Source organism: Biomphalaria glabrata, chromosome 6 (assembly GCF_947242115.1).
Source record: "Biomphalaria glabrata chromosome 6, xgBioGlab47.1, whole genome shotgun sequence".
In the NCBI taxonomy this organism is placed as follows: domain Eukaryota; kingdom Metazoa; phylum Mollusca; class Gastropoda; family Planorbidae; genus Biomphalaria; species Biomphalaria glabrata.
This window is the reverse complement of record NC_074716.1, coordinates 11,197,902-11,217,508: the sequence shown is the minus strand read 5'-3', so window position 1 is coordinate 11,217,508 and position 19,607 is coordinate 11,197,902. Positions and strand designations below refer to the sequence as shown.

The window sequence follows — 19,607 nt, the reverse complement described above, 5'->3', positions numbered from 1 at the left end:
CTTATTACACACATTATCATTTCAAAAACACATATACATGAACTGTTGGACATAGATAAACTATAGCGCTGTGTCCATCTACTTTGTATGGTATGAGTTCAAATCTCTATTTTATCAGTGAACAGTACATCATTGTTGTTCTACGGACAGAATAGATTCATTAATTACCATTCGACAGCTGCGCTGGTTAAGACACGTATCCCTCAAAGGCGATCTTTTCAGGCGAGCTTGAAAGGAGGACAGCGTAACAGAGGTGTCCCCCGAAAGCGTTATAAGCATCAACTCACAAGCAGAGTGATAATCATGTTGGCTTGAGAGACCTAAGAAGGCTTGAGCCATGAGTTCGAATTCAGGTCGTTCCCCTCTTTTTTTTTTATTAATGCTTTTTATTGTTCGTCTAGATCTATTACACATTTGATTAAATGACTGATACAAACTAATGGATACAATTGCACTTCGAACTTTTTTTAGCGGCCTGTCTGTCTGTCCGTCCGTCCGTCCCATTTAGATCTCGTAAACTAGAAAAGATAGTGAAAATCCGACATCATAATATTTAAGACCATTCAAAGTTCTGATGCAATGCTACTTGTTTTTCTTTTCTGAAAGCGAAAAATCTCATTTTTAAAATTACGTTTGCAAGCAGTTTTTTTTATAAAAACACACCATTTTACAATTAATTACTAATAATAGTTATGACTACTGGAGGCTATTCAGTAAGAGATATAACTATTTGCCATATTTCAACACATTTAGGAAAACGGTTTTACATTTTTTGTTTTAATTTTTTTTTTTTACAATTGTAGTACTAAGTTAAGTAAGTTCTGTCATACTAACAACTACATTTAAAGAAAAAAAAATTTCTTTTTTAAAGAGAAAAAATCTATTTAGTATGCATATAAGAGAGAACATAATTTAACTAAAAGATTTTTTTTTCTTGAAGCTTTGTATAAGCGATTGACTCTTTACAAAACAATTTGATCAATTAGATAATCATTTAATCATTTATAAGACGTCAATTAGGTCAGGTTCACATTTAACTTCAAATTCACTTTCACCTATTCCTAGGTCTGCTGGACCGTTGGGGAACCACACAAGATCATTTCACACAACCTCCTTTCTCCATTCTTCTCTGTCATTTGCCTTTGATAGAATTTCATTCTGATATTCTTTATAGTCTGCCTTTTTACCTGCCTGGGTGTTTTTAATTCATCGTAATACTGATGTTTGTTTCATTGCTGGGTGTACTTTATTTTTTACTGATCTCTTCAACATTCTTGTTCTCTTCGAAAGGAAATCCCAGAATTAACCCCTTGACTGCTGATTGCTGTTTATTTGTGCATTTCGTCAATGGTGATCAACAAACAATATTAGAAAAGGAAGATAATCTAAAAAATTTTTTTTTATGTCTTGTGACATGTCAGCAATGATAGAGAAAAACTGGGGCAACAACTATATTTACCAGCAGATTAACAACCTCTTTTGGGGGGCAACAACTATATTTACCAGCAGATTAACGACCTCTTTTGGGGGGGCAACAACTATATTTACCAGCAGATTAACGACCTCTTTTGGGGGGGCAACAACTATATTTACCAGTAGATTAACGAACTCTTTTGGGGGCAACATGTAGTTTGTAGCCTACATTTTTTTTTTATTGTTTAAGAAGTTCTTGAAACACATGATCATAGTTGGAAATCAATTATATCCCAAATTCCCAGCTAACTGCTCGTAACATCTAAATGATGGTTCTCGAGTTAGCCCCCTATTCAAATGTTGTTGCATCACACAAATAAACTTTACATTGATATTTTTTTGTCGTATTTGTGTCATGAACCGTAACTAAAATTATATAAAATTTGATACATTTAAATTCTTACATATAACACCATTTTGTTTTCGATTTTTGTAAGCGCCCGCGTGGGCCTCTATTTGTCGTCGGCTCATCGAAACCCTTCGCGCCATGGTTGCTGCGCCACTGTCTGAAATATAGTTATCTCATTCATTCTTGCCAGTGGTATCAAATGCCTATCATGTTTAATTATTTTAGAGGGAAATAAAAACGTCGTGAAGCTAGTGTGTTAATTGAATTCAATACAGTAAATGTAATTGTCTTGACAGCCCATAAAGATCTACTAATGTAAACTCAGTTCAAAAGTAAAGTCACACTAGGGGACAAAGATTAGGTTTCTGGTTAGAATGATTTAAAAGTTCTTGTCATCTATAGCACAAAGATTTTTAATATACTTTTTTAAATAGCAAATTCAATTAACCTTTAATGGGCCGTCTCAAGACTCTATCAGGTCAATACTTGAAGGGCCGTCTCACGATTCCTTGTACTCTTTACACTTCTATATTTGAAGGGCCGTCTCAAGATTCTTTTTACTCTTTACACTTCTATATTTGAAGGGCCGTCTCAAGATTCCTTGTACTCTTTACACTTCTATATTTGAAGGGCCGTCTCAAGATTCTTTGTACTCTTTACACTTCTATATTTGAATGGCCGTCTCAAGATTCTTTGTTCTGTTTAAACGTCTATATTTGAGAGGCCGTCTCAAGATTCTTTGTTTTGTTTTAACGTCTATATTTGAAGGGCCGTCTTAAGATTCTTTGTTTTGTTTAAACGTCTATATTTGAAGGGCAGTCTCAAGATTCTTTATACTGTTTAAACGTCTATATTTGAAGGGCCGTGAAAATCTCCAACGCTATTCCATGTTCTACTGCTAGATCGTGCAATCAAAGGGACATCACTAGATAAACTTCTGCTATTTTAAAATGAAGATGTAATAAGGATTTACTTCCTCTTGAATTCACAAGCGGATCCAGAATTTTTGAATGTATGTATATAAAAAAAATAAGTTATATTAAGCAATGTTTCTCAAAATCAAACAAAATTTTGTGGCTTTTCTCTTTTCCTTACTAGGGGATCTGGGAGAGCACTATAAACTCCCCCAGAGGGACTCGTACACTAATCGTGTTCTAGCGATTCTCCTGACATATTGAGCTCACTATTCATCTTATTTAACAGCCAGATAAAATTGAGTAAACGAAGTCATTTGGGGATATTTGCCGAGACCAAATTTGACTGACAATCAAAGCATAAGTAGCGTAAAAACATATACCTTTATTAGGAGTATTTATCGTGACATTATCTTCGTGTTAATCGAAACCTCTTGTTCTAGGCCTGTTGTGGTCAGCACAAGACATCATCAGAACAATAGTTAAACTCTATTTGTGTATTCAACTGCTTTGACTCGCACTAAAAAGGTACAATAGGTAAATTTTATATTGTTTTAATTACAAGAACCTTTTGATAAATGTTTTTTCTTGATCAATATTCTAATATGAATTCATAAGTCTTAATTTAATTACAATTACATCCGCGCCAGGAACAAAATGTCTTCGAAAAATAATATTAAAAAAAAACAACAACAACGAAAAAAAGAAGATTACAAATAGAGTTTGTGTGATAACAGAGGCGGCCCCGTCGGAGTCGTATCTCCTTGTCGGATCTGCCTATTCGAAAGGAATATTCAAGACGTGATTTAAGTTTGATGGTCGAAAGTAATAATGTTTCAAAGATTCATTCGCCGTTGTAAAAAATGTTTTTTTTTGTTTGACATGTTTCGTTTTTTTTGTTTTTTTTTCTAAGTTAAAAATAATTAACTTCTCCCTGGACGATGGAGTATAGCAGCGAGCAGGGTATGAACCCTGCGTGGTCATGCAGTTTGCGCGCTGGACTGTCGTTCGTAATTGTCGATGGTCCCTGGTTCAAACCCTGCCTGCTCCCAGGATATCAGAGTAGGAAGAGGCAGAACGTAATTGGTGTGTGTGGGGGGGGTCAAACTAGTTGCAACAGGTCAGCAATGAAGTGCGCAGGGAATGAAAGGATAAAAAGTGTTGACTGCACGGTGCGGTAAGACCAAAAAAGTGTTGACTGCACGGTGCGGTAAGACCAAAAAATGTTGACTGCACGGTGCGGTAAGACCAAAAAAAGTGTAGTCTTTAGACTACTGTTTAAGTATTCCTTACGTAATAATAAAGGAAGCAAAACAATAAATAAAAACCCGACGCAGTGTTTAACATGCCAATATCTGTAGTTATTTTCAGACGAATCTTTTAGGCCTATTTATATGGGCGTGCGGTTTGCGCGCTGGACTGTCGTTTGGATTTTTCGATGGTCTCCGGTTCAAACCCTGCCCGCTCCCATCCCCCGTCGTCCTGCGGGAGGTTTGGACTAGGAAGTAAACAATCTTCAACTCTGAAGGAACATTCGAAACACGTAAAGCATTTTACGAACAAACATTTTTACAAAATTAGACTCTCTGATATGTCTATATTGAGAGAAGAATCCTATCATAGGTTGTTGCGATATTTCTTACATAAACTTTAAACAATAGGTCGCTATCCTTTAAATATCCTTTAAATATTTAATAAAATGTAGATATTTATGCTTTGTTTTGTTTGTAGATGATGAAGACTGCAATTGTTTCCCTTTTCTTCTCAGCTCTTATATATTTGAGTTCAGGTAAGTCTTGAGTAAGTTATTTTGTCATATATTTCTTTTTTTTTAATCAATTGAATATTACTTTTGTGTGTTTCACAATGTTTGTCTGTTTGTCTGTCTGTCTGCCCGTCTCTATATGCGTTACTGTGCTTTCATTGTAATATTTTATAATGCATCAGTTTTACAAATGTCTCCCACAGACCGGTGTGCAAGGGAGTGCATGCAGTGCACTGGATTATAAGTAGCCAAAGTTTATCTAGTCTTTTACTTACTTATTTAATCCTGTGTACTCCCAGGGGAGCATAGGGCCGCAACCCCACCTCTCCACCGAACTCAGTTCTGAGCAGCTTTCTTCATCTGCTCCCATGTCATTCCAGTACCCTCAGCTTCAATGATGACTGACCTCTTCCAGGTTTGCTTGGGTCTGCCCACTTTCCTCTTTCCTTGTGAGTTCCAGTCAAGTGCCTGCCTTGCGACATTGGTAGCTGGTTTTCACAGGGTGTGTCCTATCCAGTTCCATTTTCGTTTTGTGATGTCTTGGTCTATCGGCTTTTGTCTAGTGTTCTCTCCCACAAATCGATAGTAGTTATCTTTTCTAGCCACCTAATTCCTAATATCCGGCTTAGGCATCTGTTTACAAAAGTCTGGAGCTTTTCCATATTTGTTTTAGTGACTCTTTAGTCTTTTAGCGTCATCAAATCAATTCACTCATCAAATACTGCTTCCATTGAAGTACAGTTGTAGCTTGTAAAGAAACGTGATTATTGTAATAGACAAGAGGCGTAGTAAGAAAAAGTGCCATGGAAATCACAGAAATATAGAATAATAAATAACATTTATTTAATACTAATATAATAAAAAAAGACTTAGAATATTTTTTTTACGTTTTTACGTAACTATAATATCTACAATAATTTTACTTCTACAGTTGTACGTGCTAAAATTAACCATCGATACTCCGTGATGTTTCTGAACTTTTCAAATCGATTTTTTCTAAAATTCAATCATGAATTGGTAGCAAAATGTATCGCAACTAATATTAACCTGCTAAATGCATATGCTTATACGAAATCTTACTCTACATGAGTGTAAAAAGGAATGCAAAACCTCAAGCTGGTAGGCCTATAAATCTTCAAAAACAATTGGGACTTTGTTATTTAAATTTTTCACTTCTATCAATTCGTTTGTTAAATGTTATGGTAAAGCGAAGAACTAATCATACCTATCACCACTACTTGAAAATGAATTTATTCATCTTCTGGGAGCCACAAAGAAAATCATATAATAAGTGACACTAAACGAAAAAAAAAAGGAACTTTTATGTCATCTCCTATAGAGAGCAAATGTCGAAAGTCTTTAGTTATGTAAGTATTGCTTTTACTAGCTGAATTTTTAAATCAAGGAATCGTTTTTAGGGCTTCAAATCATACAATTAAGCTAAGAACTAGAGTGTGATGTTTTATTATTATTGCTTTGAATGAGAAAACCTTCGCCAGCTTTGTTTCCATCTGATAAATGTGAAATGTTCTTTGAACAACATTGAAGAGTGCAGTCATCTTGTTCAATCTATTTACGTCTTGTGGAGTTGCAGTCGGTGTTAACGCTCGATAAAACGACAGGTTAAAGACGCAGGCACTAAGCTGTTTGTAATGGAGCCCCTTGTAATCAACATAACATTCGACTCTGCTTTTCTTCAAAAGGATTAAAAATATCCCTGTAAATATTTTTTTTTTGAGCCCCCCCCCCCCCCAAACAAAAAAAAATGGGAGCTTAAAGCTAAAGTTGACATAAATCCAGGATTGCTGCCCAGTAAAAAAAAATACATTTACAATTCTGTTACGCTCAGGTTGCTGACAGAACTGTACAAACCTGCAGAGAAGTATAAGTTCCAGGCTGACTCAGTGCTCACCGCGGGTAGCATACACTTCTCTCTTATAAGGCCTACTCTTCTTAACTTGTGTACTGTTTCCTCAGTGGCTGCAAATTAACTTTACACTGCCGTGTCCGTGTGCACAAAATATCAATCTTCAATGAATGGGCAAGAAATTGAAATCGTCTTGGCATAAAGGTTCTACTGAAGATGCTGGAGATTTTCAAATTACGTGAAAGAAGCTAGAAACGGCTCTATGTTTCTACGAATAAATGCAGACAGTTGCAGAGTAAATAGCAACGACCCAACAAAAAAAAATTACAACGAATTTGGAATTTTGTATGAAATTATTAATTTCGAAACTCAGGACATTCTTCTCTGTGGAAAAGACATTTCTAGTGGAAACTTTGGCGATTTGTGACGTTTTCGAATCAAAGATTTTGATACAGCACTGAAAGTGCAGAGTGAAACAGTACTGAAAGTGAACAGTAACATGTACTGAATGTGCACAATGTGGCAAGTATTTAAAGAGCACAGTGAAACAGTACTGAAAATTCAGTGAAGCAGTACTGAAAGTGCACAATGAAACAGTACTGAAAGTGCACAGCAAGGCAAATGCTGAAAGTGCATAATGCGGAAAGTACTGAAAATATACAGCAAAACATTAGTGAAAGTACACAGTGAAGCAAATTTGAAAGTACACAGTGAGACAAACTAGAAAGTGAACAATGAAACAGTACTGAAAATGCAAAGTGAAACAGTACTGAAAAAGCAAAGTGAAACAGTACTGAAAAAGCACAATGAGACAAGTACTAAAAATAAACAGTTCTGAAAGTGAACAGGGAGAAATACCGAAAGTGCGCATTTAAACAGTATTGTAGGTGCATTAGTTCCCTTTAAACTTTGTTAGAGAGAAAAGTTTGAAACTAACAAAATATATTATGAAACCATTTATTTTCATGAACATTCTCCTGTCATAGTTGTTGCAGTATTTATAAGAGGAGGCCGATGAAGCTTTAGCCCTCGAGTTCGGTTTCAGGTCGTTCACCATTTTTTAAATACATTTCTAAAGGCATTTGGAAAGCGATCAGTCAGATGCCTCCTTCTTTCTCCCCCACACCTTTCCAACTGGTCCAGACATTTGATAGGATCATGGCGTAGTGAGAAAGCTAAAAGCATGACATTGCGCTAAACAAAAACATTTGGCAAAAATATATCTAATGGCACAGATATATAAATTTTTAGTCTAGATCTATTACAAATTTAATTACATGACTGATCCAAACTAATTGATGCAACTACGCTTAATATTAGTTTAAAAAATGTTGTTTTTTTTATATCTTACTTAAGAATTTCAGAAGTTCAGAACTGTTATTGCTCCTATAGGCATACACATTTCTTCATTTCCTTAGAGAAATGCAACATAATAATGTGTACATTACTTGCACGAACAATGAGTCAGACGGGGATAACCAGAGAGGATATTGATCCAACAGTCTGCCCTTATCTAAGAGTCAAGTTCGCTGAATATTACAATGGTGCTCTAGCTGTAGACAAGCGAGTCTCTGATACGTAAGTATTTTTTTTATATTGGTTTAAACGAAGATTAGACCAAGGTTTACACATTTTTCATAGGTGGATTTTTAATGGTCTTTTACAAACTTGATACGAACAACAACAAAAGTGCATTTTTTTTAAATAATACCTCTATTCAAATCACAGTTTCATGGAGGGTTGAACCTTCGGGTGGGTGTAACTTTTTCACGGATCTTAAAAACGACTCTTTCGATTTTCCTAGAAATTTGACAGTTGATGAATATTGCTGAGAAAAGAATTACTAGCTACTTGGGCTGGGAAAATTGGCTGTTAAAAGTAAAAAAAACAACTAATTAAAAAATCTATCTATATATAATTCTCTTCATGGCTCAATAGTCTGGACACCACCAAGAAGTCATGGAAAGATCACTCTTTTATTTCAGCAAGTCGGACTAGAGTTACCCCACGTAACTTTGGCGGCAAAATAAAAGAATGGGGGAGAACATGTAGTGTTCAACTATCACTAAATAGCAGCGTCGGACTTAACAATTGTTACAAATAAGTAATGGACAGATCATTCTTTTATTTCGGACTAGAGTTACCCCACGTAACTTTAGCGGTAGAAAAAAAGAGGGGGGGGGGGGAGAACAAGTAATCTACTCCGTATTCACCCGTCACTAAATAGCAGAGCCGGATTTCGAGGGGCTAAGTTTGGGTAGGGATACGGATAAAATGTATTCATTTTTTACTACGTACAAAATTACTTTACGAGGCTTGCGTGTAGCGAAGTCATACAGTTTATCATACAAAATGTTTCAATCTATCTACGAAAATTATTGGCCTTAAGTAATTCTTCATTAGTTTGAGGCGCGAGAAGCTTCGTTCTCCAGATTCCAAAATTCCTAAACAAACAAACAAAACATTTTAAACAAAACAATTACGGGAATTGCATAATGCCGTTTTTTTTTAATCGCGAGTAGGATTTGAGTTTTCCATATTAAATGACACCCCAAAATGACAATTTTTGTGTGTTTATATTTCAGGAGATTTTTTAGAATTTTCAAAAGATTTTTCAAATTTCCAGAGATTTTCAGGACCAATTCGTATTTTTGCGATTTCTGGATATTTCCAGAGGCTCCTGGTAAATTGGGAGGCCGCGAAAAATCTGTTATAAGTTATAAAATGGTTTAATTTAAATAATTTATATACCTAGAATAAGCGAGGGTCCTATGAAAGTGCGTGGCCCACTGTGGTCGCATAGGTTGCAAAATAGCGGCGTATGCTACGCCGTGGGTTGACTAATATATTTTATTTATTTATGTTACTTGTTAATTTATATTTGTCTGAATGAAACTTTTATGTTACGTATAATGCAAAATTTCAAAATGCCTGATAGACTTCATAATACATTCTCTTTAGCAATCCTAAGCATTTTTTTTTCAGACGTTAATTAAATTCTAATTCAACACTTTTTTTCTTGCGATTTCAGCTATCCATGGCTATGGGACGCTAAAGTAAAAAATCCAAGTATGAAAATTGTGCTAACATTCCTTAATCCCGTTGGCGACGATAAATTTTATGAGATGTACAGAACGCCATACCAAAGACTCAAATTTATTCCATTGCTAGTAACACACTTAAGAAATAACAAATTTGATGGAGTGGAATTAGACTTGGATATGGGAGTAGGACTCAGAAGCCCAGAGCGTTACCATTTTGATCGTTGGGCGGATTTCGTGCAGGTTAGTTTTGTATTTTCAAATATCTTTAAACTCGTTCTAAAGTATAGATCTATAGCAAAGGGCAGATTTTGGTAGGCTTTAATTATCGTTTTTAACTATTCTTAAGCATGTTTTGAAAAAAGATTTCATAGACTAAATATGTTATTGAAAATAAGGAAACATTTGTGACGTCGCAACTTAATTAACGAGTTTAAGTCAACATCTCTTCATTAATTAAAGTGTTCCAGTCAACATCTCTTCATTAATTCCACTACTTTAGGTGCACTACCAAAGGGCGAAAATTTAACATAACTTGAGGTGTACTTTAGAAGGCTCTGTGACTGAGGTGTAAAGCCCTTGGCCTCTGATCCGAGGTCCTAAGTTCGAATCCTGGTAAAGACTTGGATTTGGATTTTAGGATCCTTGGGCACCTCTGGGCCCACCCAGCTCTAAAGGGTACCTGACATTAGTTGGGGAAAGTAAAGGCGGTTGGTCGTTATGCTGGCCAGATGACAACCTTGTTAACCGTGGGCCACAGTAAAAGATGACCAAAACATCATCTGCGCTATAGATTGGAAGGTCTGAGAGGAAAAATTTACTCTTTTTTAAGATGTACTTAATCCAAAGGACAATTGAAGGAAGCAAGATGCAGGAAAATAAGATACACTGATGTAAGATACACTGATATAAGATACACTGATGTAAGATACACTGATGTAAGATACACTGATGTATGTACGCGATGTAAGTAAGCGTGACATGATGTACTTTAATATTAACACCAACGACTGGGGAACACAAAAGCACAGGATATGCCTACGTGGATAGAAGGACTGAATCGAATATGGAAAATATTTCAGGATCAGGAAAATGGTTAAAATGTTGGTGTTACGGAGGCAGCCGAGACTGGGATATCGACATCTTTTTGGATGTTTTTTTGACCACATGAGAATTGTCTTCTACACTCGAACTTTGGGAAAAAGTATTAAAACATTTAAATGAGATCTTCCTTGTGCGGAAGAGAAAATCCAAACATCTCAAATGATACTGAATTATGACAGACAATGAGGCATTCAATGCTCTGTCTTGTTTTTTGTCAATGGCTGGGAAAAAATCTGATACACGTATGCAGGGAATCACTTGACTAAAATTAAGATGAAATTTTCATGCTCATTCTGTTCCACTTACTATAATGATACGAAATAATGAAAATAGTTTAGAATTTTGAGACGTTATTTTGTTATGGAATTATTAAATTTCGACACACAAAAATTTTATTTAGAAAAAAAATCCCCGAGCTCCGCCGGGTCAAATCATTACAAGCTTTCTAGTTATGTTTTAATTCGAATACAATACTTTATTATGGTAATGACTTTCTTGTTTTATTTATAAATTGTTAGAATGTTTTGAAACCATTAGATCTACATTTTTCTTTATTAAAGGTCGTACAAAGTGCTTTGGTAGATGAAGCTACGCGCTCAGGGAAACCTAAAATTGTGCTGTTTGGACGAATCGATGAGCGAATAATGCACAGTTACGAATTCTATAACGTTCCTAGGATGTATAGGTATTTTGATTGGCCTACTCTAGTTGAATAAACATGTGCTATTTAGTATAATCAGGGCCAGATTTAAATATGTTGAGGCTCCGGGACAGGATGTTTTTAGAGAACCCTAACCCTGCGGCCCCTCCTTACAATTTTTGAAAGTTTTATTACAGAGTCACTTATGAATGAAAGAAAGAAAAAGAGTTGTTTTAAATTTAATCTCACTTTCTTTTTAAAAATATGTTTTTTTTTTAGTTTTATGAAGAAAATATTTTCTAGTTTGTAAATCTGGAGCTGTATTTTTCAATTCCGTGCAAGCTATAAGCGTTCACTTTTTTATGAAAACATTTTTGCCAACAAAAAAAAATGAGAAAAAAATGTTAGAAAAAAACAACAACACAGCAACAACAACATGTACGTTTCTGACCCGTCAGAATAAGGCATGACATGTAGCAAATGAATTATTATGAGTCTGTATGATATAGATATAACACGAAACGTAGATAATTACAAAATAGAGCAGTTAGATTTATAATAAACGAATATTAGTTTTGATTAGAGTAAAATTTTTTGATAAAAATAACTAAATTTAGAAACCTTTCATGATAGAAGACTTAAAAGTAAAGTAGCAATTTAACATAAAATACTAAACCATAATCTTTAAATACAAAAAAAAATCTAATTAAATACAAAAACAAAATCTAATAAAATACCCAGAAAGACACAAAGATAGAGGTGCTAGGATAAATTTGTACAAATGCTCCTTCTTCCCTAGCACTATTAGCACTAAGTCAGCCATGAAAACTAATGACTTGGCAGAATGTAAGTCATTGGTTAACATTCATGCCTAGATTGACCTAGGAACTCGCATAGGATCACTGGCGGATCCAGAACTTTGGAGTGGGGGGTGCGATTTTTTTCCAAACCCTAACCCTAACGCCCAGTAAACCCTAACCCTATGCATAAACGTGCGTACAGCATATATATATATATATATATATATATATATATATATATATATATATTCGATATATGAGAATAAAATAAGACTGTTTCTCAATCTTCGGCAAAAAAAAAACAGAAAAAAAACAGTCTTTCTCTTGCAAGCTTGGGAGTCTGGGAGCGCGCTGTAAGCTTCTTCAGTGGGGTTCGGGGCCAAGCCCCGACGCCCAAAAGCGTTTTCTTGCATTTTTCTTTGCAGAAACGCATTCTTCTGACATCTGCAGCTCATTATTTATCAGTGGGGTTCGGGGCGAAGCCCCGACGCCAAAAACGTTTTCTTGCATTTTTCACGGCTGAAACGCATTCTCCTGACATCTACAGCTCATTACTTATTAGTGGTGTTCGGGGCGAAGCCCCGACGCCAAAAGCGTTTTCTTGCATTTCTCACTGCAGAAATGCATTCTCCTGACATCGACAGCTTATTATTCATCAGTGAGGTTCGGGGCGAAGCCTCGACGCTAAAAGCGTTTTCTGGCATTCTTCACTTCAATAACGCATTCTCGTGCCCTACAGCTCATTATTCATTCTATTATAAAGTGCCTTTTGAATAATGAGAAAAATATTCTTATATGAATTTATAGTCCCTTAATACATTGCAAATAAAACCGATTTGTTCTTTGAAAAGATTAGATACCCCACATATTTAGATTAAGGTTTTGAGGATCGCCGCCGAAAAAAAAAATTCGATTAATAATATTCAATAAAATTCTAGCATTCATTGTGAGTTATAGTCCTAAATTTATTTAACTAGAAAAATATGAGATAGAGTAAAGGTTGGAAAAAGTCGACTAGGAAAAGATTATCTGGCTTTTGAACTCATCTCAACCGTGACTGTTATATTGAAAAATTTTGTTTGAATTATAACTTTTCCAAAGCAAAGTCTTTCTTAAAATAGTTATGATAAATTCATGTCAAATTACACAAACTCTGTCTTGAAAGGGCAAGGGCGGTAAAATGAAAACTATTAATTCTCGCTCCTTTTTATAATTTCTGCTATTGATTGCATTTTGCATTAAAGAATAGGGGTTGGGCGACTCGATATAAGAATTTACTTTATAGCATATATAAATTATATTAGTGACAGATTTTTTTAAATTTTGTAATTTCTTACTATAATACAAAAAGAAAAAGTATTGATTTGTCCGATGGGAGGAAGGTGATTGCATGTATCGCACTTCCACCTGTTTATATTATATAGATATTCGACTTTAGATGGGAAGGGCGGTGGAGGTATTTTCTCTTCCCCTTCCAATCGGCCAACAGGCACTAGCGGATCCAGGGGGGGGCGGTAGGGGCGATCGCACCCCCCCACTCGGCCGACCCCCCCCCCAGGGGGGGGGGGCGGACGTATAGGATTCACACAATTTGTATGCGAATTTATTACTTATGTTAAAAATATATACTAATTATTTATATTTCAACATATTTTTAGATTATTTCGCCCCCCCTCTAGTATGTTGGCCGATTTGGTGGAGTCGGGAGGGGGCGATGGTATCAATTCCCCCCCCCCTCTACACTTTCGAGTTGGGGGGGCGGTCCAATTTATTGGTAGAAATCACAGCCTGCTAACAAATCAATTAAATATCTATATCCCTGTAACTTGTTATTGATATTTTAACCGATCTTTATATTATGTCGTTCCCTGTTTGCCGATTGGTGTGTGGGGGGGGGGGGACGAATACCTCTTCTGCCCTTCCCACCTAAACCCTTTGAGTGGGGGGGGGCGGTCCGTTTTTATGGAGAAATCATAGTTTGTGAACAAAATTAGTTGAATTAATTTATAAATTTTATATTATGTCGCTCCCTTTCTGGTATTTTGGCCAATTCGGTGGGGTGAGGGGGGGGCGATTGCATGTACTGCCCTCCCCACTCTAGCTCTCTGAGTGCTGGGGGGGGGGGGCGGTCCTATTTTTGTGGAGAATCATAGTTTGTGAATAAAATTAGTTGAATATCTATATAATATAAACTACGTATTGATATGTGACCCATTGTAAATATGTCGTATCACATTCTAATCTCAAATTGTATCATTAGTAGCCTAAATTTAAATGAAAAAGGGTTGTACTAGTTGGGAGGGGCGATACATGCAATCGCATTTCCCCCATCGGACAAATCAATACTTTTTCTTTTTGTATTATAGTTAAGAAATTACAAAATTAAAAAAATATGTCACTAATATAATTTATATAAACTATAAATTAAATTCTTATATCGAGTCGCCCCACCCATATTCTTTAATGCCAAATGCAATCTTTAGCAGAAATTAGTAAAGGAGCGAGGATTAATCGTTTTCACTCTACCGCCATTCCCATTTCCAGACAGAGTTTTTGTAATTTCACATGAAGTTATCATAAGTTTTTTAAGAAAGACTTTGCATTGGAAAAGTTAGAATTCAAACGAAATTTTTCAGTATAAGAGTCGTGATTGAGATGAGTTCTAAACTCAAATAACGTTTTCATAGTCACCTTTTCCCAATCTTTACTCAATCTGATATTTTTCTAGCTAAATAAATTTGGGACTATAACTCACAATTTATACTAAAGTTTTCTTGAATACTATTTATCGAATAAGTTTTTTTTCGGCGGCGATCCTCAAAGCAAAAATATAAATACGTGGGGTATCCTATCTTTTCAAGGAACAAATCTGTTTTATTTGCAATATATTCAGGGACTATAAATTCATATTAGAATATTTTTCAAGTACAACATTATTCAAAAGGTCGTTTTTTAATAGTATGAATAATGAGCTTCAGGTCAGGAGAATGCGTTTCTGCAGAGAAGAATGCAAGAAAACGCTTTTGGCGTCGGGGCTTCGCCCCGAACTTCATTTATGGGTAATGAGTTGTAGATGTCAGGAGAATGCGTTTCTGCAGAGAAGAATGCAAGAAAACGCTTTTGGCGTCGGGGCTTCGCCAGGAACTTCATTTATGGGTAATGAGTTGTAGATGTCAGGAGAATGCGTTTCTGCAAGGAAGAATGCAAGAAAACGCTTTTGGCGTCGGGGCTTCGCCCCGTACTTCAATGATGAATAATGAGCTTCGCCCCGATCTTCATTGATGAATAATGAGCTGTACTTGTCAGGAGAATGCGTTTCTGCAGTGAAAAAAGCTTCGCCCCGAACTTCACCAGAGAACCTTATAGCGCTGCCCCAGTTGTTTTGTTTTTCGCCGAAGGTTGAGAAATGCTGCTTTTTTTATTCTCATATTTATATATATATATATATATATATACATATATATATGTGTGTGTGTGTGTGTATGTGTGCGTGTGTGTGTGTGTGTGTGTGTGCGCGCGCGCACTGTATGCACGTTTATGCGTAGGGTTAGGGTTTACTGGGCGTTAGGGTTAGGGTTTGGAAAAAAATCGCCCCCCCCCACTCCAAAGTTCTGGATCCGCTAGTGCCAACAGGTGAACGAAATTATATAAAGACCGGTTAAAATACCAAGAACAAGTTTTAATCATATAGATATTTAATTGATTCTGTTAGCAAACTGTGATTTCTACAAATAAATAGGACCGCCCCCCCACCTCGAAAGTTTATGGTGGGGGGGGGGGCGGAATGATGCCATCGCCCCCTCCCGACCCTACCAAATCGGCCAAAATACTAGAAAGGGGGGAGGGTTCGAAATAATCTAAAAATAGGTTGAAATATAAATAATTAGTATATATTATTAACATAAGTAATAAATTCGCATACAAATTGTGTGAATTCTATACTATAATTCGTCCGCCCCCCCCCCAAAGGGCCGAGTGGGGGGGGGAGCGATCGCCCCTACCGCCCCCCCCCCTGGATCCGCCAGTGCATAGGATGTACTCCTTTTGTTTTTTGAAGTAGCGTCTGTTTTTTTATAAGAAAAGATAAGAAGACTTAGAAGACGATGCGGAAATCTTTTTCCTAAACTTGAATTTATCAAACTCTTCAAGGAATACGGAAATACCCGAAGACGTATGGTCCTTTCAAAATAAATATTGTTTCGTTTTCTAGCCCAATTTAAATTTATTTCCTTTATATTTTGAACAATCATAACTGTCAAACTAGAATTTTCCCAGTGTGACCAACGAGCTAGTAATTTTTTTCCCAACGATATATAGCAGCTGTCAAATTTCTAGGAAAATCGTTGGAGCCGTTTTCAAGATCCAGAATTCACCCACCCACCGACCTAGACTTTTCTACGAAGTCACGTGTTAAATGGAAGAGTTGTAATACAATTCACATTTATGTTCCAAGCCTTTGATACTTGTAGAAACTCATCTACTCATTTCGGTGTTCTACGTGTATAATCGTGGCCCGCAGACAAAGATGACATTTATATCAGCTGCAGCGACAAGCAACAGCCAATGAATTGAATGTTTCTGACTGCAGGCAATCATAAACATGAACATTTTGTATAGAGTGAGAGAAAATTGGAGTAAATTGTGCTAGAATCAATAATGATTTAACAACCTCCCTTTTAACTGAATCGCTTACTAGACTGCCTCTAAAATTGTGCGAAGTATCAATCATCTTTATAATCTTGTATAATCTTGTATTGATATTTATTTTGGACAGTATATCCGTTTCAAAAATATTTTCAGACATTCGGATCTCGTTATCTTGGAAGCGTGGCCATTTTACTCCCAGAAGCTTGGACCTAGATTTAACATATCTTTAACGGGTACACACCACTGCCAAATTTACAAGACCAATGAAAATGACAAAAATTGAGTGATAAGTTTCACGATGTTACACAATGAATGGCATTCGAAAAACAAGAAAATAAACATGATTACAAAGAGAGTTTGTGTTATCACACAAACTCAGAGGCGGCCCCCGTCGGATTCGCCTATTCGCAAGGAATATTCAAGACGTGATTTTGAGGTTGTAAAAAATCTTTTTTCTGTAAAATGTTTTACATGTTTCGGATGTTCTTTCAAAGTTAAAGATAATTTACCTCCTTGTCCAAACCATCCCGCTGGACGACGGGGAATGGCAGCGAGCAGGGTATGAACCCGGGACCGTCGAGATAATCAGTCCAGCGTGCTAACAGCACGACCAGGCAGTGCTGTTAACTTAATACAAAATAATATAGATATATTACACATTACGGCATGACAACTACCGGATATGTACAATATGTCAGACGAGCAATATTAGATAATCTTTTTGTATTTAATTGTAATTGAGAAAAAAAAGAAGAAAAGAACAAGTATCGAGCTTGTACTTGGGCAATGTCTGCTTGATGTACCAACAGAGCTATTGACATTTTCATTTAAATGGAACTAGAATGAGGATGGAGATATACCTAAACTAAATTTGTTATTTAGCACTTTTAAGATCTATATCTTATCTTCTTATCTTATGTAATATAGACGTTACTTACAAAAAGATTATTACGTCCTATGCGTCATGCATAGGTATTATTGCCACTTTACTTTGGAGTTTTCTATCCTGAAGGCTTTCTAAATTTAGTGATTTTACTAAATGTGTTACTCTAGTCAAATGTGAATATTCGTTAGTTATGAATTTTACTGCTCTATTTTGTGTTTTTTTAAATGTTTTCTTGAGTTGAGGGGTTCTAAACAAAGGATGCATATTCTATTTTTTTGTCAAACCAAAGTTAAATAACATTCTAGTTTTACGTTCTGTGGTCTTTTTTGATTGATAGAAATTTCTTTTTAATAAACCCTAATGCTTTAATTGATTTTTTGATAGTTTTATCAATATGGGGATTCCGTGGTGGTTGTTGATTTAAAATGACACCTCAGTATTTAGCGTTTTTAGTTTGTGTTACTAGTTTACTGTGAATAAGATAAGTGGAATTAATTTGTTTTAGTTTATTTGTTACTCTTAATAACTGACATTTTTTCGTGTGGAAAGACATGCTTTAATTTTATTCCCATTTCTTTAATTCATTCAATTCTCTTTGTAGAATTTATGTATCTTGTGTTGTTTTGTTCTATATATTATAAATCGTCTGCAAATAACCCTTTTGTTCCTGAACTAATGCAATTAGGTAAATCATTTCAGAGTATTTTATTAAACTTTGTTTTTGTATTTGAAGATTATGGTTCAGTGTTTTATGTATGATTGCTACTTTACTTTGAGCCTTCTGTCCTGAAGGCTTTCTAAATTTAGTGGTTTTACTAAAGGTGTTACTCTAGTCAAATATGAATATTCGTTTGTTATGAATCTCACTGCTCTATTTTGTATCTGTTACAGTTTCTTAATGTTTTCCTGAGTTGAGGGGTCCCAAACGGAGAATGCATATTCTATTATAGGCCTAACCAAGGTTAAATAACATTTTAGTTTTATGTTCTTATTTGATTTATAGAAATTTCTTTTAATAAATCCTAATGCTTTGTTTGATTTTTTTGTAGTTTCATCAATATGTGGATTCCATGACAGTTTTTCATTTATTATAACACCTAGGTATTTTGCGTTTTAGTTTGTGTTACTGGTTTGCCATGAATAAGATAAGTGGAATTAATTTGTTTTAGTTTTTTTGTTACTCTTAACAACTGACATTTTTCTGGGTGGAAAGACATGCTCCAATTTGATTCTTATTTCTGTAATTCATCTAATTCTCTTTGTAAAATATCTGTGTCTTGTGTTGTTTTTATTCTCATTCCCGAACCGAATGATTTCCATAGTATACGGGTTCTCACTCGGGCGGATGTTAGGACCAAGAACCAGACAAAGGGGTTCTCGAAGCGGTAGACTCATTTCGTCCGGTGTTAACACATATATATAAAAGTTTTTTTTAAGTAAACCTCAGCATTTGAGCTATCAATTTGTAGCCTTTTCATCATAGGAGTACTAGGGCTTTGGACCTCCTTTCTTTGTCTTTTTTGAGCTTCGTGCCTATTTTTTCAAATTATGGTAATCTCATAGTCTGAAAACACCAGCGAGTGTAGCGCTCGACCGACTTTGTCAAAGTTTTCATTGTTTTAAAAAAGGTTAAATTATTCTATTTGATTTTTAGCTTTAGCGTTTTTATAGCGGTCCCCAAAAGGGGAAAAGGCGCTATTAGTTTTGTGTGAAATGTCTGTCGTCTGTCCGTCCGTCCGTCCCGTTTAGATCTCGTAAACTAGAAAAGATAGTGAAAATCCGACATCATAATATTTCAGTCCATGCAAAGTCTACTTTTTTCTTTTCTAAAATCAAAAATCTAATTTTTTAAATCACTTACGTAATCAGTTACACCACTTTACAACATTCACTATTCACTATTAATAGTAACAAACACGGGAGGCTTTTTAGTAGGGGAGAATACTATTTACCATACTTTTAACACAATTAAGCAAATGGTTTTAGAATTTTTGTTTAAAATTATTTTTTTTTACATTTGTATTGCTACGTTATGTAAGTTCTGTCCTACTAACTACTATATTTACCTTCACATTCACTTTCATCTCTGGTCTGCTGGACCGCTGGGGCACAACACAAGAT

At 35.6% G+C, this 19,607-nt stretch overlaps 1 protein-coding gene across 1 annotated transcript; it reads left to right on the top strand.

Moving 5' to 3' along the window:
• The first annotated feature begins 2,742 nt into the window (after window positions 1-2,742).
• Window positions 2,743-16,883, top strand: LOC106071447 (uncharacterized). The gene is made up of 6 exons (XM_056032263.1): window positions 2,743-2,834; window positions 4,468-4,525; window positions 7,787-7,946; window positions 9,400-9,652; window positions 11,074-11,198; window positions 16,754-16,883. Exons 2-6 carry the CDS (start codon window positions 4,468-4,470, stop codon window positions 16,881-16,883), a joined length of 726 nt encoding a protein of 241 aa, XP_055888238.1. The 5' UTR covers window positions 2,743-2,834.
• The last annotated feature ends 2,724 nt before the right edge of the window (window positions 16,884-19,607 follow it).

Bases quoted from the DNA above. Each gene is read 5' to 3' on its own strand.
- LOC106071447 (XM_056032263.1), top strand. From the start codon at position 4,468: ATGATGAAGACTGCAATTGTTTCCCTTTTCTTCTCAGCTCTTATATAT. The intron at 4,526-7,786 runs GTAAGTCTTGAG...TCATTTCCTTAG, and splicing joins TCTTATATATTTGAGTTCAG to AGAAATGCAACATAATAATG. The intron at 11,199-16,753 runs GTATTTTGATTG...AAATATTTTCAG, and splicing joins AACGTTCCTAGGATGTATAG to ACATTCGGATCTCGTTATCT.